Source organism: Entelurus aequoreus, linkage group LG09, assembly GCF_033978785.1.
Source record: "Entelurus aequoreus isolate RoL-2023_Sb linkage group LG09, RoL_Eaeq_v1.1, whole genome shotgun sequence".
NCBI lineage: Eukaryota > Metazoa > Chordata > Actinopteri > Syngnathiformes > Syngnathidae > Entelurus > Entelurus aequoreus.
The window spans coordinates 81,425,797-81,453,662 of record NC_084739.1 but is presented as its reverse complement, the minus strand read 5'-3'; the positions used below and the strand labels follow the sequence as shown (position 1 = coordinate 81,453,662).

At 38.6% G+C, this 27,866-nt stretch overlaps 3 protein-coding genes across 7 annotated transcripts in view; 1 reads left to right on the top strand and 2 right to left on the bottom strand.

The window, feature by feature from the left end:
- Window positions 1-3,933, bottom strand: part of desi2 (desumoylating isopeptidase 2) — a 35,298-nt gene extending 31,365 nt beyond the window's left edge. Inside the window, exon 1 of the mRNA XM_062057911.1 lies at window positions 3,462-3,933. Coding sequence (XP_061913895.1) covers window positions 3,462-3,509 — 48 coding nt within the window. The 5' untranslated portion in view covers window positions 3,510-3,933. The remainder of the gene's footprint in view (window positions 1-3,461) is intronic.
- A 2,371-nt stretch (window positions 3,934-6,304) lies between these two features.
- mtrf1l (mitochondrial translational release factor 1-like) lies at window positions 6,305-15,684 on the bottom strand. 5 transcript variants are annotated; one of them, XM_062057902.1, is made up of 10 exons: window positions 15,614-15,655; window positions 15,052-15,142; window positions 14,710-14,940; window positions 14,555-14,634; window positions 10,125-10,229; window positions 9,904-9,982; window positions 9,659-9,822; window positions 7,971-8,088; window positions 7,653-7,789; window positions 6,305-7,551 (listed from the first exon to the last, which is right to left on the bottom strand). In XM_062057902.1, exons 2-10 carry the CDS (start codon window positions 15,086-15,088, stop codon window positions 7,339-7,341), a joined length of 1,164 nt encoding a protein of 387 aa, XP_061913886.1. In that variant the 5' UTR covers window positions 15,089-15,142; window positions 15,614-15,655; the 3' UTR covers window positions 6,305-7,338. The 5 variants fall into 5 exon arrangements, with proteins under 5 accessions (XP_061913886.1, XP_061913885.1, XP_061913887.1 ...); XM_062057903.1 differs by having other exon boundaries at window positions 6,319-7,551; window positions 14,710-14,924; window positions 15,614-15,629; XM_062057901.1 differs by having other exon boundaries at window positions 15,052-15,660.
- Window positions 15,685-17,138: 1,454 nt separating this feature from the next.
- fbxo5 (F-box protein 5) lies at window positions 17,139-26,062 on the top strand. The gene is made up of 6 exons (XM_062057897.1): window positions 17,139-17,336; window positions 17,846-18,383; window positions 20,999-21,169; window positions 21,256-21,346; window positions 21,424-21,636; window positions 25,397-26,062. The coding sequence occupies exons 2-6, from the start codon at window positions 17,857-17,859 to the stop codon at window positions 25,655-25,657; spliced, it is 1,263 nt and encodes a 420-aa protein (XP_061913881.1). The 5' UTR covers window positions 17,139-17,336; window positions 17,846-17,856; the 3' UTR covers window positions 25,658-26,062.
- The last annotated feature ends 1,804 nt before the right edge of the window (window positions 26,063-27,866 follow it).

Sequence of the window (27,866 nt, the reverse complement as noted above, 5' to 3'; positions counted from 1 at the left end):
AGGGAAGTTGTAGTAAAGCGAACCGAAAAACACTACATTCTGTCCTTCCAAAGGAGCACAATCAAAGGAACTTGGTCGTGCCATTCGAGATATGTAATGGCTGAACGGAAGACCGCGGAACGTCTCGAGCTTTGGCGTCCATCAATACCTATGGGCTTGTGGAAAACGCGACAGTTTTGCCTTGCAGAACGACAACTTTATTTTTGTATTGCAGCGAGCAACAACACAACAGTATCATCCCAGGCCAGGGTCTCTGCAGGTTTCAACAAGCCAAATTTAAGACTTTTTAAGACCATAATTAATACAATTTAAGACCAATTTCACATCAATACAGACGAAAAAAGTACAAAAGACTTGAAGGAAAATTGGAGACTCAAAATGACTTGCAAAGTATACGAATTTATTCACAGCTCTTTCACATTGGAATACAAAACTCTTAACCGAACTAAAAACACCAGAAACCTCTCTGTTGTGAACCAAGATTTGTTTGCAAGTCAGAATTAAAAAATTGCCAAACTATAAATTCTGACTGGGCAGCACAGTTAGTTCCGCTGTGTAGTTACGTTATAGTGTCCTCAAAAATCGAAACATTTAAAAAGCAAGACTGAAGTTTATGCATGTTTTAAATAAAATTAACGTCAATAGATTTTTAAGAACTTTCAAAATCGTATTTAAGACCTTTTACGAGATTTTGGGAGAATTTTAGACATTTTAAGGCCTATAATTCAAATTATTGGATTTAAGACTTTTTTAAAAAAAAAATTTAAGACCCCGCTGATACCCAGCAGGCGAACGTTGTGCACACACACACACACATCTCATTCAACTCCCGCTAACCACTCCTCAGCTTCCTCGGCCCCCGGACATAGGCTACCATATAGTTGCCCAGGATATGCCTGTAATATGATTTTTTTTAAATTGGACCTCCAGATCAGCATGTCCTCATCCATTTGTGTCAACGAGGTGAAAATCATGTCTGAAAACCTTTGACAAGCTGACTTTAAGGCCCCCAAGGCTATCCAGGGTAAATCCCACCTAACCTTATCCTTGTCCACACACACACAATGGTCGTTTAAGATCCCCTACCCCCCTCCGTCAGCCTGCGCAACGCGACCTAATACGCATGCGCGGAAAATGCGCACGTCATAGTCACCTCCAGTGTTGCTTTGTATGCAAATTCTTAAATTTAACTTATCTGAAAAATATCCAGTGTTGTGGTATTTGAATTAACTGGAATCCAGTGCGCTGTGGGGCCCTATTGTAGTGAATCACACCTGACACATCATACATTTTTCAAATCTTTAATAATCATTTAATCTCGGGATCTAGATATCTGGTCAGGACACTCCTCACTCTTTTGCCTTCACCTTCATTGTCCATTCGTTTTTTGGTGACTTTATATACTCTGGACCTAGACGATGAGTCCGACACATACATGGCGGACAATAACTGATACAGTCTGCTTTGCCAGTCCAAAAGCATTCGCCGTTTTCCGTAGTCTTCCCTCAACGGCCAGGTAATACAAAGCACACGCTACCTTTTTTATCACATCCACGGGAGCCCGCATTCTCGTTTACTCTCCTTCGACAAATGGACAAAGTTTTTCGGTAGGTAGAATCACAGCTGACCTGGACATTCGAAAGTTCTCTTGCCGTCTGAGAAGTGTTGTATCCCAAATAGCTGCAATCGCTTTCTCTTTAGGTATTCATGTGTGATTTCCACAAGCGTCTGTACAGACGGAAGGAGAAACACAGGCATGTCTGGATGACTCGCCTTCATATTTCCAGTGGTTAGCTCCGAGTTACGAAACCGCTTTATTATGAAGCTGGCTGTGGCGCGTTCTTTCTGCCGTCACTTCCTGTGTGAGGCGCGGTCTTTCTGGCGTCACTTCCTTTACCGAACTCAGTTTGTAAATGATCAATGAGTCCATACAAAGCTAAGAGTCGCAGATTCAAGAAATACACCGCGCACTTACCCATGTAAAAAATTGTCCGAGGAGGGGGACCTTAAACGATAGTTTAGTGTGGCTGAAACGGGGCTTAGGCTAAATAATTGTTTGTTTAAGGCAGTGGTTCTTAACCTTGTTGGAGGTACCGAACCCCACCAGTTTCATTTGCGCATTCACCGAACCCTTCTTTAGTGAAAAATAAAATGTTGGTTTTTTTTCAAATTCCAGACAAAGTTATATGTTTTTGGTAACACTTTAGTATAGGGAACATATTCTAAGTAACAGAGACTTAATTTAGAGTTTTTTGGACACTAGGGGAACATATTCTAAGTAACAAAGACTTAATTTAGAGTTATTTGGTTAGGGTTAGAGGGTTAGGGCCAGGGTTAGAGGGTTAGGGTTGTAATAAGGCCATGCCGAATAAGGCATTAATAAGTACTTAATAATGACTAGTTATAGCCAATATGTTACTAATTTGCATGTTATTAAGCAACTAATTAATGGTGAATATGTTCCCCATACTAAAGTGTTACCATGTTTTTTTACTAGTGCACAAAATGAAACGTGCATGAACATCACCTTGTTCAAAGAACAAAACCAACACAGTGCATAAACTCACAACAAATTACACACCTGCAAATCAGTCTGACTTCTGCTGTTGCCATATCCGTAATACGCCGATAGGGAGAAGTTTTTATTTACACGATGAGTCGGGTGTGTTTTGACCTCCGCCGAACCCCTGAGCCCGACTCACCGAACCCCTAGGGTTCGATCGAACCCAGGTTAAGAACCACTGGTTTAAGGGGTTATCCGGCTTAGTGTAGACATAGCCTAAGTGTGCAGGCGATGGGAACTGACACGTTGACTTGCATGGAAACGGAAAGAGTCCGTTCCGCTGCCAGGACGCATCCAATGGAAATCTGGGGTTACAAATGGCGGTATGGAGCCAGACTCTTCATTCAGTGCTGATGTATGCTTAAAATTGCTGCCCATTTGCACATTTTTACTTTGACCCTTGGAGGCAAAATGTTTGAACACCCTGATGTATTGTAAAGCTTCCCTTTGACGGGGAATAACTTGCAAATAGCTCAAAATGAACAGCTCGCTCGCACTTTCATATGATCGGATAAACTTACCATTGTTTATTAGAAGTTTTACATATTTAAACCCCACTTTGAACACACAAAGCTTTGCGTTGGTTTGCAATGACCGACTTTCTTGGGCCAACCTGCTATAGAACGCAAAGCATAACATGAAATTGCATGAAATTCAAACGAGTTTGCTTGTATTTAAGAGGAGTAGATGACAATCTATGAGAGGTAAAGATGAAGTCGTGTCATTGTCATAATTTACTGTCTGATGATATAATATTGATTAACTCTCCTTTTCTGAACGGGGTTTTGTCCAGGCACTGTCGACGAGGCTCGGTGAACCTCGCTGTTTGGTTAAAGACGTCCAAGTTGGTAATTGAACAATAAAAACACGATAAATATTTTTTAAAAAAAACACGTACCATATCATAGACGTTGAGGATGATCGGCTCGTTGGCCATCACTAGCATCAGGATGTTGTCTTCTTCTCGCCCACCCCCACACTCCTTCTACCCCCGGAAGCCAGAACCTCCAAAAAAATGGCACCTCGGCTTCCAAACGTGAACACTTTCACCGCAGACGGTCAACTGGACGCCGGGGGAAAACGTTCGATGAGCTTTGCGTCGTCCAACATCTGACAGGCTTTTTGTCGGCGGAGGCTTTCTGGCTACAATAGACCGCTCGGCCGACAAAAAACAACAACAACAACAATATTACTTTAAAATTCGATATTTGGAAAATAGAGTTTTAGAAGTGGGGTTTAACGACAAAATTCGGCAAAATGACGTAATGCTACGCCCATAAAGCGGCTATCTCCGGGTAGCTGTAACGGGAACCGAGCAGGCACAGGCAGTAGTGGGGAAGGCAAAATTGGACAGTGAAGAGTGGGCGAGAACATAACTGAGTCAGCGATGACTCGGCAATTGATTAATCGACCTTGGTAGTTCACGGAATTCTGGGTAATGTAGTTGAAACTGACACTACTACTACTACTAATTATAGGGTGAGCTATATTGCAAATTTGATATTGAATGAATGAAATTAGTTTATTTCGGTCATATAATCAACCATTCTGTGTGATTAATTTAACAGCACAGATTATACATATTAACAATCATAGACATTTACACACAAAAAGAAAAGAAAAAGAATGACCGAAAAAGGAATAGGCTGAAGCCAAGGCTTATATTTGCCTATTCTATACAGTCACAAAAAAATAGATTGCAGGGAACATCAACGTTCAAAAAATCAATGGGATGAAAGTAATCGTTGCTATATCTTATAATTTTCCATTATTTCACCTTTCAAGGCTTTCTTAAACCTTAACAAAGAACTACATGTCTTCAACTCATCACTGAGCTTGTTCCACTATTTAACTCCTAAAACTGGAATACATTTGTATTTTATATTCGTTCTTACTTTACATATTTCAAAAATCAATATCCCATATTGATCTGATACCACCTTTAATACGATTGAATTTATAATTGAATAATCAATATTAAACAATAACCGTAAACTATAGTCATTTATATAATTATTTTATTTAGTATACATATTTACTTAATCATTAAATGTTATCTAACAATCAATTAGTTATGTAATTAAAATTATTTATTTCATGAAATATTTTATAGTTATTATCAAACATAATTGAGCAATTCTATATTAAATTAAAAGTATTATTTCTTTTTAGGATCACTGAAAGATTTTGCCTTTTTTTTAGGACAAATATTTTTGGCAAACGAAAAAGTTGTTACGCAACAAACAAACAATACATTAGACCGGGTGTGGTCAAAGTTCCATTTGCGGCACGCAGCTCTTTTAAAAATAAAAATAAAATATTATTATCAGCCAGTGCCGATTTAATGAATTATTCAATAATAATTCATGAACATAGGTATTGCATATAATACTCATATAGTTATTTAATTTAATAAACATATTTTACGCAATTAATACATGTTATCTTACTATTTAATTAGTTATGTAATAAAAATGATTGATTCATTATTCTAAAACATTTTGTATTTAATATTAGATATAATTGAATAATTCCATAATAAACTACAATCATTATTTATTTTTTAAGATCACTGAATGACTTTGCTTTTAATTTAATGACCAATAAAACACAGGGCAAATATTTTAGGCAAACAAAAAAAAGGTTACACAACAAATATATGTTCTTGCTATTTTTAAACAATTCAACAATATACACGGTGCATCTCGATACATTAGACCAGGTGTGTTTAAAGTGCACACAACTGTTATGTAATTAAAATGTATTCATAATTATAAAACATTGTATATTTATTAGTAAATTTAATTGAATATCTCCATAATAAATGTTAAATTGATAAAACACAGAGCAAATATTTTAGGCAAACAAAACAATTGTTGTACACAAAACATACTTTCTTACAATTTTGAGCAATTTAACAATATGCGAAGTGCATCTCAATTTATTAGACCAGGTGTGTTCAAAGTGCAGCGGCATGCAGCTTTTTATTTTTATTTGTTATAACCAGTGACGATTTCATTAATTATTTAATAATAATTATTGAACATTATTATTATCCATCCATTTTCTACCGCTTGTCCCTTTTGGGGTCGCGGAGTGTGCTGGAGCCTATCCCATTCACAACATTATTAAATGTTATTTATCTATTTATTTAGTTAAAACTGATTCATTATTATAAAAAGATGTATATTTATTAGTAAATATAATTGAATAATTCCATAATTAATTACAATGATCACTTTTCTTTTAAGATCACTGAATGATTTTGTCTTTAATTTAATGATCAATAAAACATAGGCGAAATATTTTAGGCAAACAAAAAAAAAATTGTTATGGAACAAGTATATTTTCTAACTAATTTTGAGGAATTTAACAATATACAAGGTGCATCTCAATACATTAGACCAGGTGTGTTCAAAGGGCAGCGCAAGGGCTATTTTCCACATGCAGCTCTTTTAAAAAAAAAAATTGTGACAGTGACAATTGAATTAATAATTTACATAATACATTTTGCACATTAAATTATATTAATTTAAAATTGTATTTAATAAACATAGTTTACACAATGACATTTTATTTAACCATATATCTAGGTATGTAATTAAAATGTATTATTATAAAACACTGTATATATATTATTAAATATAAACAAATTATTCCATAATAAATTACAATTATTTCTTATTTTTTAAGATCATCAGATTATTTTTTTCCTTTAATTTGATGACCAAAAAACACAGGACAAATATTTAGGCAAACAAAAAAATTGTTCTGCAACAAACATATTTTCTAACAATTTTGAACAAATTAACAACGTACAAGATGCATCTTGATACATTAGACCAGCTGTGTTCAAGGTGCACACATGTTATGTAATTAAAATTGATTCATTATAAAATATTTTATATTAAATATAATCTAATAATTCCACAATAAATTAAAATGATTACTTATTTTTAGGATCACTGAATGATCTTGCCTTTAATTTGATGACCAATAAAACACAGGACAAATATTTTAGGCAAACCAAAATAAATGTTATGCAACTAACATATATTCTTACCATTTTGGAGGAGCAGCTCTTTTTTTGTTTAATTAACCTTTGACACATTATTAAAATTAAATAAAACTGTTCCAGATTATAACAATACAATAACAAATGTGAATGGCCAAATTCCCCCCAAAATGCCACATGAAAAACTAAATGGCAAGGACCTGTGCACCTTTCTGTATATGATTTTCATGTCATGATGAACTTGTGTACACACTTCTTGCAAGATATGATACATTTCTGCAATTGCCAAAGCCCCCAGAAAGGTTTTAGTTGTTGGAATAATAATAGTAAAGAATAACTGAAAGAAAAAATATCTAAAAGAGGGTTAGATACTAATTTGCTTGGCTATTTTTAACACAAAGGTAAGTTGTGGATTTTTTTGTTCAGATAGTTTGGTACGTTTTGTACATTAAAGATAGTATATGCCAATGTGGCCCTTGCATCCTTTAATTTGAACAGTATGTACATGGGCCACTCTGAAGAAGGTTTGGACACACCTGCATTAGACTGTTGTTGAAAAGTAAATGAATGTCACTATTTTTTTTTCAAAAAAGTGAAACACTCAGAGAAATATTTCAAGTATATATTTCTTAATGATTTGGTGATTGCAGTGTAGTTACAGTTATTATGTGGCATTAAAATTGGTGAAAGATATCATAATATGGGACTTCTAACTGTGATGTAGAAGCATGTCATTATTGTATAAGTATTTGGTCTACACTCATGATCCGTCCATGTTGTTTTCTCCCAGCAGTTCCATTAACACTTCCTGGTTGGAGAACTCCTGCAGAGAGGAGTTCATCTCGTCCAGCAGATCCTCTCCCAGTAGGAAACTCTTGACGTCGTGCAGCGTCATGCCGATGCGATGGTCCGTTATACGATCTTGAGGAAAGTTGTAGGTGCGGATCTTCTCTGATCTGCCCCTGGTGCCAATCTACAGAAGCAGTGACAATATGTTGTCATTAACATTCATGTTTTTAACTACTGTATATTCAGGCTCTCACTGCAAACCTCTGGACTACCTATGCTTCCTACCTGCACTTTACGCTGATTGTAGCGTTTGCTGGTCGCCTCCTCCAGCTTCATGCTGAAGAGTTTGGCTCTCAGAGCAGTCATGGCCTTCTCCTTGTTCTTCAGCTGGGACCGCTCCTGCTGGCACTCAGCCACCACACCTTGGAACACATGGAAACTAGATCATTACACAGTAAAAGCAGCCCTGAATTTCAGGATCAGTCTCATAAAAAAAGGAACCTGTTGAATATCAACCTGTTTAATTACAAACAGCATAAAGAAAAGTGAAGAATATTAAAGCACGTACAGTACATGAAACCTTAACAGTAATGCATAATGTACCAGTAGGGAGATGAACTATTCTGACGGCGCTGTCTGTGGTGTTGACGTGTTGACCTCCTGCGCCACTTGCCCGCTTAGTTTCGATCTTCAGGTCCTTCGGGTTTATCGTGAAAGAGATCTAAAGAGAGCACAACACCATTTACATGAATAAGTGGTCATAGTTACACAAAAAAAACAATTTGATGCATGAATACCGGAATTTCTTCCCTTCAAAAATCTATATATAACCCGATGCGCCTAATGTACGTATTAATTCTGGTTGTGCTTACCGACCTTATAGCAATTTTACTTGGTACATGGTGTCATGATAAGTGCGACCAGGAGATGGCAGTTACACATAATCGATACATGTGGACTGCAATTTGACGCCTGTTCAACAAATGACACTAGCAAGTCGGGTAAGCAAGCAAGCCCAAATCGTTTTCATTGAGAATTTAGAACATTACACACAGACATTCGATATGTGTTAAATTGTATTTCTGGACTGTATATCACAAAAATTCAATAAACAAATAGAAAAGAAGACCCCAGCATTTGGATACAAATGCAATTTTATTGTTAGAAATATTAAAAAGGTACAGGAACAAAATAAATTGCATGATTAATCGGCATATATCTATGATTAATAGGGCTGTGAATCTTTGGGCACCAAATAATTCAATCCGATTCGATTCTAGGGGGCAACGATTCGATTCAGAATCGATTCTCGATTCAAAGCGATTCTCGCCAGTTCTATGATTAACTACATTCCTCCATAAAAATGGATACACAGCTCTAATATATTTCTATATTACTTAAATGTAGGGATGATGTTCGTTAAGAAATTATCGAGTTTGAGCCCATTATCGAATCCTCTCATCGAACCGATTTCTTATCGAATTTCTTATCGAATCCAGATAGGTTGTTGTGTGTGCACTGAGTTCCAAAAGCCATAGATGTTATATGACTGTGCCCAAAAATACGCTGTGCCTTATTTATGCATTAAATACAGAAATAGCACCCGTAACTGACACGGCGCATTTTGATACGGTGCGCCCTATGGTCGCGAAAATACGGAATAGTGGCTTCGATACCGGGAACCGGTTCTCAAAAAGGGATTTGAATCCATGGAGAACCGGTTTCGAACATCATCCCTACTTAAATGAAAACTGGTTTTGTTTGTACCCGAACATTTAATAAAGCCATATACAAATGAGGCAAGAGAAGTATCAAACACTTCTCTTTTCTAAAGTAAATCTGTACAGCAGATATGGCCATCTATATCTACAAGATGATTTGCATGATTGGCTGGACAGGATAGATTAAAAAAATAAATAATACCAAAAATAATATTTTTTTGTTTTTAAATACATTTTAGATTTTTTTAATCGATTAAGTATCGTTACTAATAATAGTCACGTTTAATTCGAAATTATTTTTGGACACTCCTAATGATTAATACAATATTTTTTTGGTGATTAATCACATGAGTTAACTCCTTATTTTCGACAGCCTAAGTTATATTGCACTAATTTCCTGTGTCACCTATAACACAAAGCTAACGTAGATGTTTTTAGCACCTTTATTGTACAAAATGTTTCAAAGCGGCCCCCTTCTATTTTTCTGAATTCGGCTCTCGCTGGAAAAACTTTGGACACCCCGGTTGTAGTGTATTCTTTTCTACGTAGTCATAAAAAGCAAAAGGGTACCTCAGTGGGTTGGGGCAGCACGGCCACAGTCATGGTGCTGGTGTGCGTCCGGCCCTGTCTTTCCGTCCTCGGGACCCGCTGGACGCGGTGAACCCCGCCTTCGAACTTCATCCTCTTGTAGCTCTGAGGGCCGCTGATGCTCACCGAGGCATGGCGTAGTCCTCCTAAGCACGGGTGAACAACAAGGTCAACTCATTTCTTTCCTCCACTCTCACAGGAAGCATTGTTTGTCTCCATTTACTGACCGATGTCACTGATCATGTGCTCCAGGACGTCAAAGGACCATCCGTTGTAGTGAGCGAAGCCCTCGTACATGTTAAGCATCTTCAAATGAAGGAAAAACATTAATATTTAGGAAAGTTGTGTTCTTTGTTTTCATTTCCGACTCAATGCCTGTCAATCCCCAGCTCTCACAACACGGCTACACTTTTTAAAAACTGTTTCAAATCCTCACTTTCACACCCACCTCAGCAGTGAACAGCATTGCCTCCTGTCCGCCCACACCTGCAGTGACCTCCAGCACCAGGTCGCTCAGATCGGCCTCCTCCTCCGGTATTAGAAGATCTAAAATCTGGATTTGGGATTCAACACAATAAAACATTTTAACGTTTTGTTCCCTTGGATCCGGGAGAAAATCTAGATTTTGACAACACTTTGCCTCCTTTTACTTGTTATAGAGTGCTAAATAAGCATAACAAATTAACTTGATTTGGCAACTTGTCCAGGGTGTACCCCGTACTTCCGCCCGAATGCAGCTGAGATAGGCTCCAGAACCCCCTCTGGCCCCGAAAGGGACAAGCGGTAGAAAATAGATGGATGGATGGATGATTAAATTTTACAATGACCTGTCTTGTAAACATGTACAGTAGATCCATCCATCCATCCATTTTCTACCGCTTGTCCCTTTTGGGTTCGCGGGGGTACTGGAGCCTATCTCAGCTGCGTTCGGGCGAGTGAAGGACTAGAGTGCAGTGCAGGACGCATCTTTTTTCGCTCTGACCGTAACTTAGGTACAAGCTGGCTCATTGGATTCCACACTCTCTCCTTTTTCTATTGTGGATCACGGATTTGTATTTTAAACCACCTGGGATACTATATCCTCTTGAAAATGAGAGTCGAGATCGCGAAATGGACATTCACAGTGACTTTTATCTCCACGACAATACATCGGTGAAGCACTTTAGCTACGGAGCTAACGTGATAGCATCGGGCTTAACTGCAGATAGAAACAAAAGAAATAAGCTCCTGACTGGAAGGATAGACAGAAAATCAACAATACTATTAAACCCTGGACCTGTAACTACACGGTTAATGCTTTCCAGCCTGGCGAAGCTTAACAATGCTGTTGCTAACGACGCCATTGAAGCTAACTTAGCAACAGGACCTCACAGAGCTATGCTAAAAACATTAGCTATCCACCTACGCCAGCCAGCCCTCATCTGCTCATCAACACCCGTGCTCACCTGCGTTCCAGCGATCGACGGAGCGACGAAGGACTTCACCCGATCATCAATGCGGTCGGCGGCTAGCGTCGGATAGCGCGTCTGCTATCCAAATCAAAGTCCTCCTGGTTGTGTTGCTGCAGCCAGCCGCTAATACACCGATCCCACCTACAGCTTTCTTCTTTGCAGTCTTCATTGTTCATTAAACAAATTGCAAAAGATTCACCGACACGGATGTCCAGAATACTGTGGAATTTTGCGATGAAAACCGAGCTTTTTGTATTGGATACAATGGTGTCCGAATACTTCCGTTTCAACGATTGACGTCACGCGCATACGTCATCATACATAGACGTTTTCACTTGGAAGTTTCGCGGGAAATTTAAAATTGCACTTTATAAGTTAACCCGGCCGTATTGGCATGTGTTGCAATGTTAAGATTTCATCATTGATATATAAACTATCAGACTGCGTGGTCGGTAGTAGTGGCTTTCAGTAGGCCTTTAAGTAATGATAATATCAAACAAACAGAGGAAGCCTAGAGCTAAAGTCATAAAGAAGTTTCTTAAGCGCAAAAAATATGACTTAAGTGGTGAAGCTGTATCTTCATTTGCGCTTACATTTTATTGACAGTTTCGTTAACAAACATATTATTAATTAAAACCCCTGAATGAGATGAACATTACTTCCAAACCTATTACCTTGAATACCAATATAATGTCAAACAATGGATTATTAAAATATATGTAGTTATCAGTTTATCCAGGAAAATTTAAATTTTACTTCAAACTAGATTTAGATTAGTTCTGGCACAATCCAGATCAGACTAAGATTACAGTCCAGAGGTGTTCAAACTTTTTCCACTGAGGGCCACACACTGAAAAATGATAGCATGTGGGGGTGATTTTGATATTTTTCATTTTTAAAACCAACACGATATATGATGTAACCCTTAGGGCTCCCCTCAATTTTGGTGAATATTAAAGGTCATTAAAGTGTTAAAAATCTATCCATCCATCCATCCATCGATTTCCTATCACTTGTCCCTCATATATATATATTTTTTTTTTTTACTTTCAATGTTTAAATATATATAGATCAACTTCAGATCCATCTGTTGCCATAAAGTTAGTTATTTTCTAATGTATTTTGCCCTTTTTTCCCCAAAGGAATAATGGCAAATACACAAAATATGTAATATTTTCCCCCAAAATTGTTTAAAATGAAATATTTAATGTGAAGTAATTGGAGCCTTAAATAAGCAAATCATACATTCTACCATGAATTGATTAACGTGGACCCCGACTTAAACAAGTTGAAAAACTTATTCGGGTGTTACCATTTAGTGGTCAATTGTACGAAATATGTACTGTACTGTGCAATCTACTAATAAAAGTTTCAATCAATCAATCAATTGCTTTTCATTCATTTATACTTTCTGAACAATGATCGTAAAAAAAAAATCAGACAAAAGGTGTCAGGGATCCAAAAGTGTTAAAAATAAGTCATATATCAAAAATATTTTATTTTTACGTTTAGCGCTTAAATTTTTAGATCAACTTCAGATCAACCCGTCGATTATAAGCTGTTGTTTAGTTTTTTTTAAGCAATGACCGTTTTAAAGTAAAAAAAAATTCCCGCATTGCAGTTTTGTGTTGTTAGTGTCAATGTTGCAACATTTTATGTTACAATACACCCGTTTGCTCTTTAATTCCACTTTTTTTTTGTAGAATACTGTTTTTTAAATGGGCCGTTAAAAAATTAGCTTCAGGAATAATTGGCCGCCAGATCGCTCTTTGGACACCTCTGTTATAGAGGTTTAACACTACAGCATTTGAATCTTCCACCATAATCTCCCTCACTGCATTAATGAAATATATCCAGCGGTGTATAAACAACTCTAAACCCATTAAAAGTAATCCTATAGTACAAAACCCAAAACCAGTCAAGTTGGCACGTTGTGTAAATCATAAATAAAAACAGAATACAATGACTGCAAAGACAACATACTTAACGTTCGAACTGGAAAACTTTGTTATTTTTTGCCATTTTAGCTCATTTGGAATTTGATGCCTGCAACATGTTTCAAAAAAGCTGGCACTAGTGGCAAAAAAAATAGAAAGTTATGGAATACTCATCAAACACTTATTTGGAACATCCCACAGGTGAACAGTCTAATTGGGAACAGGTGGGTGCCATGATTGGGTATAAAAGCAGCTTCCATGAAATGCTCATCCATTCACAAACAAGGATGGGGAGAGGGTCACCACTTTGTGAACAAATGAGTGAGCAAATTGTCCATCAGTTTAAGAAGAACATTTCTCAACCAGCTATTGCAAGGAATTTAGGGATTTCACCATTTACGGTCCGTAATATCATCAAAAGGTTCAGAGAATCTGGAGAAATCACTACACCTAAGCGGCAATGCCTGTGACCTTTGATCCCTCAGGCGGTACTGTATCAAAAATCGACATCAGTGTGAAAAGGATATCACCACATGGGCTCAGGAACACTTCAGAAAACCACTGTCAGTAACTACAGTTTGTCCCTACATCTGTAAGTCCAAGTTAAAACTCTACTATACAAAGCGAAAGCCAATTATCAACAACACCCAGAAACGATGCTGGCTTCGCTGGGCCCGAGCTCATCTAAGATGGACTGATGCAAAGTGGAAAAGTGTTCTGTGGCCTGACGAGTCCACATTTCAAATTGTTTTTGGAAACTGTGGACGTCGTGTCCTCCGGACCAAAGAGGAAAAGAACCATCCGGATTGTTATAGGCGCAAAGTTCAAAAGCCAGCCTCTGTGATGGTATGGGGGTGTATTAGTGCCCAAGACATGGGTAACTTACACATCTGTGAAGGCACCATTAATGCTGAAAGGTACATTGAGGTTTGGGAGCAACATATGTTGATCCAAGCAACATCTTTTTCATGGACGCCCCTGCTTATTTCAGCAAGACAATGCCAAGCCACATTCTGCACGTGTTACAACGGCATGGCTTTGTAGTAAAAAGAGTGCGGGTACTAGACTGGCCTGCCAGGAGTCCAGACCTGTCTCCCATTGAAAATGTGTGGCACGTTATCAAGCGTAAAATACGACAACGGAGACCCCGGACTGTTGAACAACTTAAGCAGAAAGAATTCCACCTGAAAAGCTTCAAAAACCGATCTTCTCAGTTCCCAAACATTTACTGAGTGTTGTTAAAAGGAAAGGCCATGTAACACAGTGGTAAAATTGCCCCTGTGCCAACTTGTTTGTAATGTGTTGCTGCCATTACATTCTAAGTTAATGATTATATGCCAAAAAAAATTAGTTTTTCAGTTCAAACATTAAATATCTTGTCTTTGCAGTGTAATCAATTGAATATAAGTTGAAAAGGATTTGCAAATCATTGTATTCTGTTTTTATTTACTGTTTACACAATGTGCCAACTTCACTGGTTTTGGATTTACCTTTTGCCTCAGGTCCTGCATGTCCTGCAAACACGCTTCCCTTTCCTGCTCAGCCAGTTCTCGCAGAGCATGGTCGTCATCTGCAGGAAGACCCCCCACATTATTATTACACACCGGCCTGGAATCCAACCTTTCTGGCAGAAAGTCTGCCTCACCCTTCAGAAGCGCCTCGGTCTCGGTCATCTCTCTCCGTTTGTCGTCCAGCAACCTGATGGCCTGGACGAGGGGAACCAACAGCGACACTTTGGTCCTCTTCTCCCTCAGCTCGTCCACACCGCACTGTTCGTCCGTCACCGCGTTGCTGTTGACCACTTTTAAACAATCCAAATACTCCGAGTGCATCCTTTTCAGGTAGTCCTGCAGGGACCTCCTGGCGAAGAGTTCATCTAGGGATAGTAACTTGGCCACCATCAGCGGGCTCCCGGTGCGGAATGTTCTTGTGGTGTTCTTATAAGTTTTGTAACGGCATGAAAGTAAGATAGAGGCACACTCTTTACCTTTAGGTAGGAGCTTAATAACTCTTCTAGAAAACATCTCGTTGATGGTTTGGAGGATCCTCTATTTTCTCTCCACCTGCATTCTCTGTCTCTGACATGAGAAGTATAACTCCATTGAAGTGAATTATATTTATATAGTGCTTTCCTATAGAGACTCAAAGCTCTTTACATAGTGAAACCCAATATCTAAGTTACATTTAAACCAGTGTGGGTGGCACTGGGAGCAGGTGGGTAAAGTGTCTTGCCCAAGGACACAACGGCAGTGACAGGGATGGCGGAAGCGGGAATCGAACCTGGAACCCTCAAGTTAATAGAAAAAGGCCTGAGTATTATACTTTATTGCTGACATACATTCACATTGCACTAATTTAGCGAAAGAAACAGCCGGGGGTGGGGGGGAAATGAACAAGGAACTAAAACTATTTATAAAAAATCACCAAACAATGGTTGGAATAACATGTCACTAGGACTGGAAATCATTATCGTGACCGTTAAAGCATTGTTTTCTGTCATACACGTTTTAAAAAGGAACAAGTACTGTTAGAAAATTAAAATACACCACCTTGCAACCGGACGCAGACATCTTGGATAACAGGCGCATGCGCAGTTGCCAGCCTGTCCGTTTGAAAGCAAAGTGGGCGTACCCCAATTCGTGTTTGTTCCCCCCAACAAAACTGAAAATGATTTTGAAATTATTATTGACGGCTTATGCGTGCTGACTGAGCAGGTCATAAATAATACAATCATTCTAATTTTATTTTATTTTTTTTCTAAAATACACTCTCATTTTTGCTAAACTATATAGTACTAAACTGTGACAGATTGACTATGGCATTTCACGCAAGGGCGTGAAATTACCAAATCGTCTTTCGAATGACCGGTTTTGATCACTTAATTTGCATCGCATTTAAATACCGAGGGGAGTACTCTTAAGTTTCAGACTTTTCTTCCTTTTAAGGTCTGCACGAAACTGGTCTTTCTCGCTCTGCATTTGTTTAGGACACAAATTGATAGGGAAAATAAATATTACAACCTCTGCTTTGCATTTCAAATATAATATTATATTGTTTTAAATATGCCTAAAAGGCGAAAACACATCTAGCGTCAAAAAGTCAGGTAAAGTGAAACTTTTGCAAACATAATTATATATTATTATAATATTTTCCTTTTTTTAAATTACTTTATTGCAATGATTTCACAAAAATACACGATATCTTGCTCTTTAACATTGTCCTATATTGTTTCAAATGAACAGTAACAGTGAATGTCGTATATTTAAAAATGAACTCAAAAATAAGTAGAGAAAAATAATAATTTATTAAATAATGGTAGTACCAAAAAAAAGAAGAAAACAACAAACACATCTCTGTATTCTTCTGCATAGATATACATAGAATCATGCTCATCCTAATTGTACAGCATATTATTAATTCATAATTTAAATAGAGATGGTGTGCTACATTAAATAAACATATATAAATAAATACCATTAATTGATTTACGTGGACCCCGACTTAAACAAGTTGAAAAACTTTTTCGGGTGTTACCATTTAGTGGTCAATTGTACGGAATATGCACTGTACTGTACAATCTACTAATAAAAGTTTCAATCAAAATAATAATAATAATACACATGTATGCATACATATATACACACGTTTGTTTGTTTTTGGGCCTTTTCATGATGTTATTCAGCTTGTATTCCCTGACATGCTCCTACGTATTACATGTTAATGCGCAAAATTCCATTCGGCAGCTCCTGATACTTTTGTGTTGCAGAAAGTGTAAAACAGCCAGCACTACGACTCTCCTCGTGATAAACTGCGCATGCGTCAGCCATTCTCGCTTGAAAAGAGAGACAGAGAGAGGAGAGAGAGAGAGAGAGAGAGAGAGAGAGAGAGAGAGAGAGAGAGAGAGAGAGAGAGAGAGAGAGAGAGAGAGAGAAAGAGAGAGAGAGCCCGCGTGCACATAATACACTACGAGCTCGTGATTGGTTGAACGTTTAAAAGGTGGAATCACCCGCCTTCAACTGCGCATGCGCGTTCCCGCTGACTTCCGGCCACTTCCGCTGGCGCTCTCTGAGGCGACCGCTGATTGGCCGGAGATTTAAATGGTGAAACGCCCGCCTCACATTGGATGCGTTTGCGCCGAATTCAAAAAGGAAGAGGGAAGAGTTTCTGTGCACTACTAGACACTTTTTTTTTTTAACCCCACAACGCCGGAGAGAAAGCAGAAGCACAACGAAAAAAAAACAAAGGACTGAACATTTTAAAAAAAGCATTAAGGTGAGTGACTTTATTTTATCATTTCAATGCCGTTGTTATGCCGACCTCTGTCCCAACATAGGAACCCTTTCCGGACATTTTGTAACCTCCATTGAGCTTTATATACTAATATACATTACTTATTTTGCTTGAACAACATACTACAATAAGACGTTGGAGTGTTGTCGTTTCCTTTGACGCAAATGTGTAAAGAAAGATCCTGTTTTTGTAGGCATCGAGCATCGTCAGCTCGGCGCCAAATTTCCGTAGCGTCAAAATGATGCTAATTCCTTAACATAAATATGACAAAACCTTCCGTGACGACATTCAAGACAAAGTGAGAATAGTTACAGTACAATTGTCTTACTTTGTTTAATTCTGCACAAAATGATGCCTGCTGAGGTAGGCAGAAAGTTAGCTTGAATGCTAACAGATATGCTATGCTAACCTTTTTTTTTTATTTTATTTTGGCTCCTTTTACAAGGAATAATGTAAATAACCACTTTGTATGTGTGTGTTGCATTTTATAGATAACGCCAGCATGAAGTGCCCACAATATGACATAGCCATGGTCAGGAGGAACATGGACAAAGGTTCTCCAGAGAAGTCCTTGGACCTTCATGTGAAAGAGTCCCCTTCCAAAGAACCCCGGGCCCTTAAACCTCCGTGTCCCCCCGGTGAGAAAGTGTCCGGCACTGTCGGAGCGGTCTATGGCAAAGAAAACCAAACCCTGAGAGAGCATGCAAGGACCTTGGAGGACAGCGGCTACCTGTCATTGCACAACAGCCAAATTGAGGAAGAAGACGACCACGGCCAGACAAGGCCGCCCAAAACCCCTCTGCAACCTCCTTCGCTCCCATCGCCCAAAAAGTCACCTCCGTGCCAAGAGGGCACCAATTCCAACCGCCGCGTGACGGTAGTGACCGCTTCCACCCCGGTGGAACGGAGCGGGCGCCGAGCACTGTGGTCCACCCCGTCAGAGCACCACGGCAGCCCCAACCTGCCCATCATCAAGTTCCAGCAGGCCGTGTGCGAAGAGCTCGCCAAGAGTTATAACAAGACAAAGAGGTAATGTGCCTACTGCACTCGGGGGGACTGTTTGTTCTTGGTGTTGAGCTTCTGCATTCCAGAAAAGTGTGGAATTTCAGAGCGCCGGGGTAGCCTAGATGCGACAGAATGCCGCTCAAATCTTTACGGTCACTTGCGAAGTGGGGACACATAGACGCACCGAAACAATACAGTTATTGCTTCTTCTGCATTGCACTCAACCAACTTTTTCCACGCTTTCACTTAAATTCTGTGTTTAATGATGTTTAAAATCTAATTTTTTTTCTAAAGAATTTGACAAATTTGCTTTGAATTTTGTCACTTTGTCCAAACAAGTTTTGGATCGTCTTAAAGGGGCCCTATTAAGCAAAACTTTTCTTGCATTTGGTTTTGATTGATTGAAACTTTTATTAGTAGATTGCACAGTACAGTACATATTCTGTACAATTGACCACTAAATGGTAACACCCAAATAAGTTTTTCAACTTTTTTAAGTCAGGGTCCACGTTAATAAATTCATGGTACAATTATATACTATCGGCATAATACAGTCATCACACAAGTTAATCATCAGAGTATATACATTGAATTATTTACATTTACAATACGGGGGGTGGAATGTGGAGGGGGGCGTTAGGTTTGGTTGATATCAGCACTTCAGTCATCAACAATTGCATCATCTGAGAAATGGACATTGAAACAGTGTAGGTCTGACTTCGTAGGATATATACAGCGAGCAGTGAACAATGGGATGTGCATAAGTCTTGAAAATTTGAAATCAAATCGTCAAGGCATTGCAAAGATAATTATAAAACAATCTTGCCTTCCGTCATACTTCCTCTAAACATTCCATTTTGAATTTGCCCCATTAGGGACTTTTTTCCAATGATTGCCATCATATGGTAAGGCTTTACCCAAATTGTAGTGATTGTAGTCCGACGCTATATTCAATAAGCTTCTTTTTCTCTATCTTGTTGTGGGGAAGACTGGCTCGTACATCCACATGCATGCTGTGAAAAATTGTCTGTTTCTCAGCCGTGGTCCATATGGGCTGCGGCGGTACTCAGTGGTGATGCACTTTACCACCAGTTGTGGCAGTAATGACAATATCAAACAAACAGAAGAAGTCTGGGCTAAAGTGATAAAGACATTTCTTAAGTGCAAAAAATATGACTAAAATGATGAAGCTTCATGTACATTTGCACTTAAATTGTTATTTATTATCAATTTTATTAGAATATATTCATTTTAGCACAGTGTAAATCAGGCCTGGGCAATTATTTTGACCTGGGGGTCAAAATTAGAGAAAAAAATGTGTCTGGAGGCCGGTATATCTATTTTTAGGAACACTAATACAAAACCTCACAATAAAGTCTGATTGAATGCTAAAAATGTTATGACAGACAGCCTTAAAAACGGAATGGAATTTTAGATTTTTCTATGAATGATACAACCCTGAATATTGAGAACATATGAACGTCACGACACCCCCTCTCAATCGACATATTTTACAATCAAGCCAAATGCAACAAACACAGCGAAATGTGAACGCGAAGAGTAAAAAAACTTAAAAACATCTACAATCTGATATATCTGATGCATCACTAAGCTTTAGAACTTTGTTGTAAAAATCTCCTTCCGCGTCTGTCCCTGACACCCACATTTCAGGCTGGCCACTCTGTGGAAACGCTCCCCACCCACACTGCTTGGTGCCTCGTCTGACCTGCTGTGACGTAGATTACCATAGTAACTAGTAGGGTTGTACGGTATACGGGTATTAGTATAGTACCGCGATACTAATTAATCATATTCGGTACCATACCGCCTCACCGCACACTCAGATTTTTTGTTAAAATAAAACCAATAATGCAATTTTTTCTGGTCCCCTTTATTTAGAAAAGTATCGAAATAATATTGGTATCAGGACAACACTAGTCACTAAAATATCATGCAAAAGCGCAGATTCCAACCATTGAAATACTTTGTATAGTTCAAGACTTATGGTCATTTGCACATCATAATGGTAGCTACAGTTTCCATCTTAAAGATCTAAAAAAGTTATTTGGGAATGTCCGGCGGGCCAGATTGAAAAGCTTAACGGGCCGCATGTGGCCCCCGGGCATTAATTTGCCCAGATCTGGTGTAAATGTACTGTATGTAAATGTATCTCTGATTAGTTTGGGTCGTTTCTTTTGCAGTATATTTGATTCATATTTTGTAATCAGCCTGACCGAAGTTTTGATAATAATCTTTGTGATTAACATGTGCTTTCATATCATTTGACAATGTTTACCCTGTTGAACTGTAAGTAAGTTAGATACAATGAGTAAATACTATAACAATCAACAATAACATTATTAATTCAGTGTTAATATTTGAGTGGGTGCCAGGCTCCTTTTGTAGTGGAAAAGTTGGGCCCTGAGGTCAAAAAGGTTAAGGACCACCAGGAAGTGTTTTAAAAATCATAAAATTGCCCCTTTCAAAACTTTTTAGCTCTTAAAAACATAAGATACTTAAGGACTTAGTTAAATTTTTAGTGTCTCCAAAGCTACTCCCCAGTTTTCTGGAATTCTGTAAAAATGTAATGTTGGTGTCTCCGTCATGATATTAATTGTGACCGTTTTTGTGGGGCTCAGGTACGACTGGAGCGTCATCTCCAAGGTGGCCGAGGATCACCTCTTGCATCAGGTGATCGGGCGCCAGATGGGCCTGGAGTACGTGGACGTTTTTTCATCTCTTCTGTCCAAGAACATGAGAAGCATCCTTGCCAACATCCTGGCCCTGCTAGGAGACCTGGACCTCATCAGGTACATAACATTTTAAACCCGCTGCACCCTGCATGCCTTCGTTTCGCCATCGCTTTATTCACGTTTGGGTTCTCTTGTAAACACAGCTGCAGGAAGGTGAGCAGGACATGGAGGAAGATAATTTGGGAAGACAGCGCTGCTCTGAGAAGGTGTGCGCAAGCTGAGCAGACACTTCAGGTGAGGACAGTGTGGCTGTGATGGTGTCTGACACTGGTGTGTTCACTGCAGAGGTACTGACAACTTCTTGTCCTTAGGAGTCCATTAGCTCCTCAAAGCTAAAGAACTGCGGTCTGACGAGGGACCTGAGCGTGTCCAGGGTGGTGATGTCCTGCATGCAGAAGGTGGCCTCCCCACATTCTTCATCATCTTCCTTGTCAACAAGCTGTGGCGTCAACAGACGGACAACCCCTGAACAGAAAGGCAGCAAGTCTACCTCACAGTGTTCTCGCTTCGAGGAATTCATGAAGGTTAGAAAACATTTTTTATGTTATGCCACAATGTTGATACATTTGTCCCCGGAAGTATTTGGGGGCTGGAACAATCCACAAAATCCACAGTTCGGATGTTATCACCAGGCCTGCAATGCTTATTAAGTTAGAAAAAAGATTAGATTTTATATTCTTGTCGTGTCCAAAGTGCGGCTCGCTGCGGATAATTTTTTTGGACTGCTCGAGCCACATTGTAAAATGCAAAACAGAGCAACATTAAAAAGTGGGGGTGGAGCTCAAACCGGTGAAATGTAACAAAAAGTTGCAATGCTGACTCTAATAACAAAACTGCCATGCAGCCTGTTTTTCCCCTTTTTAAAACTTTCATTGCTCAAAAAAATCAATGTTATGAATTATTTACCTATTCAACGCTCCAATTACTTCACAATATTCATCTCAGAAATATTTTTTCAGAGAATATTGCACGTTTTGAGTGTTTGCCATAACTAAAATTTATGGTCGACGGATCTGAAGTTGTCTAGAGATTTGAGCAGAGAGTAAAATAATGTAGGACTTGATTTTAACACGTTTTTTGTAATTGTCGTTGCTCAAAAATAACAATGAATTCAAATAAATGTTATGTAATATTTGACCTATTTAAGGCTCTAATTTCTTCACATCAAATATTCATATTTGGAATATTTTGGGTGGGAAATATTGCTTATTTTGAGTGTTTGCCATAGTTAACAAATATAAAATCGACAGTTGATCTAGAGATTTAAGCGTTGAAAGTAAAATAATAATGTATAGCTTGATTTTAACACTTTTAAGACTGTGGCCCTTTTAGATCCCTAAGAATATTGGTGGGATTTTTGTTTTAACTGTCATTGCTCAGAAAACAAGGAACCAAAATAAATTATATTAATTATTGACCTATATAAGGCTCAAATTACTTCACATCATATTTGCCACTTCATACATTTTAAGCGGGAAATTCTGTGTAACAAAAACAGCATCAAAAAAACTTGATATTGACAGATCTAAAATTGATCTTGTGATTTTAAATATTAAAAAATATTACTTATTTTTAATGTTTTTATGGCTGAGAACCATCCCATTCCCCGGGGGTAAACTTGAGGAGAGCCCTATAGGTTAAAAATATAATATTGTATTGGGTTTGAAAATGAAAAATATATATCAAAATGGCCCCCACATGCTTTGATCTTATCAAATTTAGACCACACAGACCGCCCGGAACTTTAAATATGTGGACATAGTTTCCGCACGGCCACTGCAAGGGAGAGCGCGAGCGACTTGTCCAGGGTGTACCCCGCCTTCCAACTGTTAAAAAAAAAAAAGAAATAAGTTATTTACAGTGTCAAACATAGCCCAACTCCCGTGAACACCGTTTCTTTCCTACCTTGGCCGGTGGATAGTTTTTTTATTGGCCCCTGGGACTTTATTGAAATAAAACTACATTTAAAAAGCCAATAAAAATTCAGCATTCACAGCTTATAAAATGTATTCATGGTTGGTGGGTGTGCAAATGTATTTGGACAATGTGTCATGAAGATAGAGACACTTAGTCCAGAAACTTTTGAGGCCATGAAAAAAGGATGTACCATAGGGCTGGGCGATAAAACAATAACAATATATATCGCGATAGACATGTGATCAATATCAATAGAAAATGGGGTCGATACAACGTTCGATAATTTCACTTGAGTTCTGTTAGAAAAAAATAGGAAGAAAGGCAGAGCCGGAACCGCACAGCATTCTGGGGGGTGTAGGCAGAGGAAGGGCTTTGGCCTCTCGACCTATTACAGCCGAGCCTGAACCGCAAGGCATTCTGGGAAATGCTAACTGGGGAAAAAAAGCAACAACGGCTAGCTGACGACGAGGAGTGAAACCAAACGGGAATATGAGTGCGGCAGCACGAGAGGAAATTGTTAATAAAAAAGGAAACGTCACGTCACCAGTTTGGTAGTATTTTGGATTTTTAAAAATCCGATACAAATCAGAGTAATACTTTCTGCAAACTTTGCAAGGTCGTCGTCCCGACCAAGTCTGGGAACACGACAAACTTATTTTAGCACCTGAGCCGCTCTCACCCACTGGAGTACAGCAGTATCAAACAGCCACCACCATCTACATCAGCCGGTGCAAGTGGAACAGCACCGAAGCGGCAACAACAGACCACCATCGTCTCGATGGTGGTCTGTTGTTGCCGCAGCAGTGCCATACGACAAAAATTCAAAACGTTATAAAGAAATAACAGATGCAGTGGTGTATCAATTAGCGAAGGACATGCTACCGCTCAGCATAGTTGAGAAGTCTGGGTACAAGAATCTCATACACGTGCTCGACCCACGTTATGTTCTACCTGGCCGAAAGCACTTTTCCAAGACAGCTATTCCTAAGCTTTACACAATGTGCAGGGAATCCGTGGAAAAGGAGATACTGAAGTTGGTTTGATTTTTCCATAAATGACTGAAGAGGGTAACAGGTTTGTTTTGTCACAGATGTTCCGACGCAAGTTTATTCCGATGTTTACAATATTCTGTAAGACATGTTTGTTTCTGCTTGCTTAATGTGACTGTAATTTATTTGCATATATTGTTACCAATATGGCTTTAAAGCCTGAGTTGTACACTACTCATTTCTTAATTACAATACTTTGCACATTTTGTTGGATTAAGCATTTATTTAATGTTAATATTTGCACATCGACCAGTATTTTCATTTATTTGACTGTGTTTCATAATGCTGACCTCGTTCTAAAGGTTAAAGGTTATATTTAAAGTAAAAGTATTTAAATTCAGCCTTTTTTCTCCTGGTCTTTATTTAGAATAGGTTTTTTTGTTTTTTTTTATCAATTATCGATATCGACTGATATGAAACACTTATATCGTGATACATTTTTTAGTCATATCGCCCAGCCCTAATGTACCATATTTTTCGGAGTATAAGTCGCTCCGGAGTATAAGTCGCACCGGCCGAAAACGCATAATAAAGAAGGGAAAAAACATATCTAAGTCGCACTGGAGTATAAGTCGCATTTTGGGGGGAAATTTATTTGATAAAACCCAACACCAAGAATAGACATTTGAAAGGCAATTTAAAATAAATAAAGAATAGTGAACAACAGGCTGAATAAGTGTACGCTATATGAGGCATAAATAACCAACTGAGAACGTGCCTGGTATGTTAATGTAACATATTATGGTAAGAGTCATTCAAATAACTATAACATATAGAACATGCTGTACGTTTACCAAACAATCTGTCACTCCTAATCGCTAAATCCCATGAAATCTTATACGTCTAGTCTCACGTGAACGAGCTAAATAATATTATTTGATATTTTACGGTAATGTGTTAATCATTTCACACATAAGTCGCTCCTGAGTATAAGTCGCACCCCCGGCCAAACTATGAAAAAAACTGCGACTTATAGTCCGAAAAATACGGTACTCCGTAAAATAAGTCTTAAATGCTTATTTGTTTGTAAAACCTCTTGAATAAAAAGTCAGTCAGTTTTTCATAGTTTCTTTTTAAAGAGATTGAGGTAGTGTGTTAGGCAAAATAATATTGTTTTAAGTTTTTTGGACATTTTATGACAACAAATAAGAAAAAAGCAGTAGAAAATGGATGGATGGAAATAGGAATTTAAAAAAAAAAAGTAATTTTGCAAGAAATTGTGTTGCTAAAAGTCCCTCATGATGGGTTTTTGTATCTTATGACTAAAATTTTTTGTCATTTACTGAATGTGTTTTCTCTTCCTGTGCCTTTTTTTCAGGCGGGCAGCAGTCTGAAGCAGTGCCAGTCTCTGCGGCGCTGCAACAAGTGCGGCTCGCCGGCCATGCACTCTGCCGAGGTCCAGCGGGCCACGTGCATGCGGTCGTCATGTCAGTTCGACTTCTGCACAAACTGCCAGGGGGCCTTTCACGGCTCCACCCCTTGCAGGGCGGCGTTTCCTCGGTCCTGCTTCGACGCCTCAAAGAGCACCCCCGTCCTCCCGGGCAGCGCTCAGAGCAAGAGGAACGTCAGGAGGTTGTGATGGTTTCCTTGGCTTTTATTTTGAAAAGTCCTGTTGCCAAACAGGCTGTGTTTTAAACAGCGGACTCGTTTTTCTGCTCAATTTGAAACAATGCTGTTAGACTCAGACCTCCGTGGTTTGCTGGACTGAATGAACTGAAGCACTTGCTCTGAAACAGGACAATCCACCCGGCGACTGGGTTTAAAACACACTGTTGTTGCTGGGGACACCAAAAATAACACAAAGGAATGCTGACACTTTAAAATGTAAATATTTCAATTGTTTTAATAATGCAATTATTGTAAATATTTCCCTTTTTTTCTATTGTTTTTTTAAATAAATCCTGTCCTTTTAAAGAATGTTTGTTTAAACTTTTACTGTACTCTATATGTATTGACATTCCCTCATAAAAGATGTATCAAAAGAGATTTTGTTTGCGATTCATTGCTCATTTTGCTCAATGATGTCAAATTCAATCAAAAGCTACAAAGGCCCCTATTGAAACTGCAATGTTTATTATTATTATAATTATTAGGGCCTGAGCAGCAAAACGCTGCTTTGTTTATTATTGTCCTCCCACTTAAGTCACATTTATGAGGCCCTTAACATGCATGAAAACTCACCGTTTTTTGCAGCTGTGTTAGGTGAAATTTTGAGGTCCTGAACGGGAAATTTTAAATATGACTAGCATCCCCGACATTTGAGAAATGTACCCCCTGCTACCAGATTCATGAAAATGGAGCTATCATAAAGATGCATGTAAAAGTCTAAAGAAGCCATATTTGGAAATTTAAAGTCAGGCATCTTGGTTTCTGTCGATCAGTTTTAGTCTAAAAACAAGTCGTACTTTATTAAACTCCTTTAAGGGACTTTGGCCAAATGGGCCGTGGTTAAAATGAAAGCTACTAGACAGATGGATGATGATAAATTGTGAAAGAAAAGTGAGTGGGTGTGGTCTGCAGCCAAACTTTGAATACACTAATCACTCATTTTGTTATGGTAATGAGGCTGTTAGGGGCAGTTTGTCTAGGTAGACAGAAAAATTATACATGTGGGAAATGCCGAAAGGAGCAATGGCAGTGCCAGGATTGTGAGTGACTGCTCAAATGTATGTCAGTCACGTTTACATGGACATGGTTTTTCATTCTTTGTAAATATGCTTTTTTCTTTGTAAATTTTTTTTTTTAAACTATTTTTGGCACACAAAAATAACAATTGCTTCTGCAACAACCCTCCACACCAAAACTGGGAAAACAGTTGCTTTTTCATTCTTTGTAAATATGTTTTGTTTTGTATTTTTTTTAACAATAAATGTCAGAGTGTTGATCCCTTCATTCTGTTGATCCTTGCAAAAACACACACAACCTACCTCAGAACTAAAGCTTGAGCTGTAAGGTCCCCTCCCCCACACAGGCTCAAGTGGCCCCCTGCCGTGTGCCACTAACAGCCACATTTTCATAACAAAAGGAGTGTCCACAGGGGGGACTAGGGGTCAAATGACCCTCTTGTGTGTTTTCTAGGTAAAAATGTCAATTGACCCTTCTCTGGGACTTCGCGTGTTAAGGGACTTTGGCCAAATGGGCCGTGGTTAAAATGAAAGCTACTAGACAGATGGATGATGATAAATTGTGAAAGAAAAGTGAGTGGGTGTGGTCTGCAGCCAAACTTTGATCTGAATTTTTGAAATTTTCAACACAAAACTTGAAAAAACTGGCCTGACAAATTCATATATTGATCATGATTGCCACAATTAATGATAACACCCTGAAGTGCCGTACGGGTAAGTACCTATCTGCAAAAACTGCTCCTCGCCATCACCCGTCAAACTGTCATTACATCACTTTAGATCAGACCTGGGCAAATTAAGGCCCGGGGGCCACATGCAGCCCGTTAAGCTTTTCAATCCGGCCCGCCGGACATTTCCCCCAAATTTTTTTTAGATCTTTAAGATGGAAACTAGCTGCCATTTTGATGTGCAGTGATGTTTTCAAATGAGCGTAAGTCTTGAACTATACAAAGTATTTCAATGGTTGGAATCTGCGCTTTTGCATGATATACCAGTTACCAGAGGTGTGGACTCGAGTCACATGGCTTGGACTCGAGTCATGAATTTGATGACTTTAGACTCGACTTGACAAAATGTAAAGAGACTTGCAACTCGAATTAGACTTTAACATCAATGACTTGTGACTTCACTTGGACTTGAGCCTTTTGACTTTCTTTTCTTTCT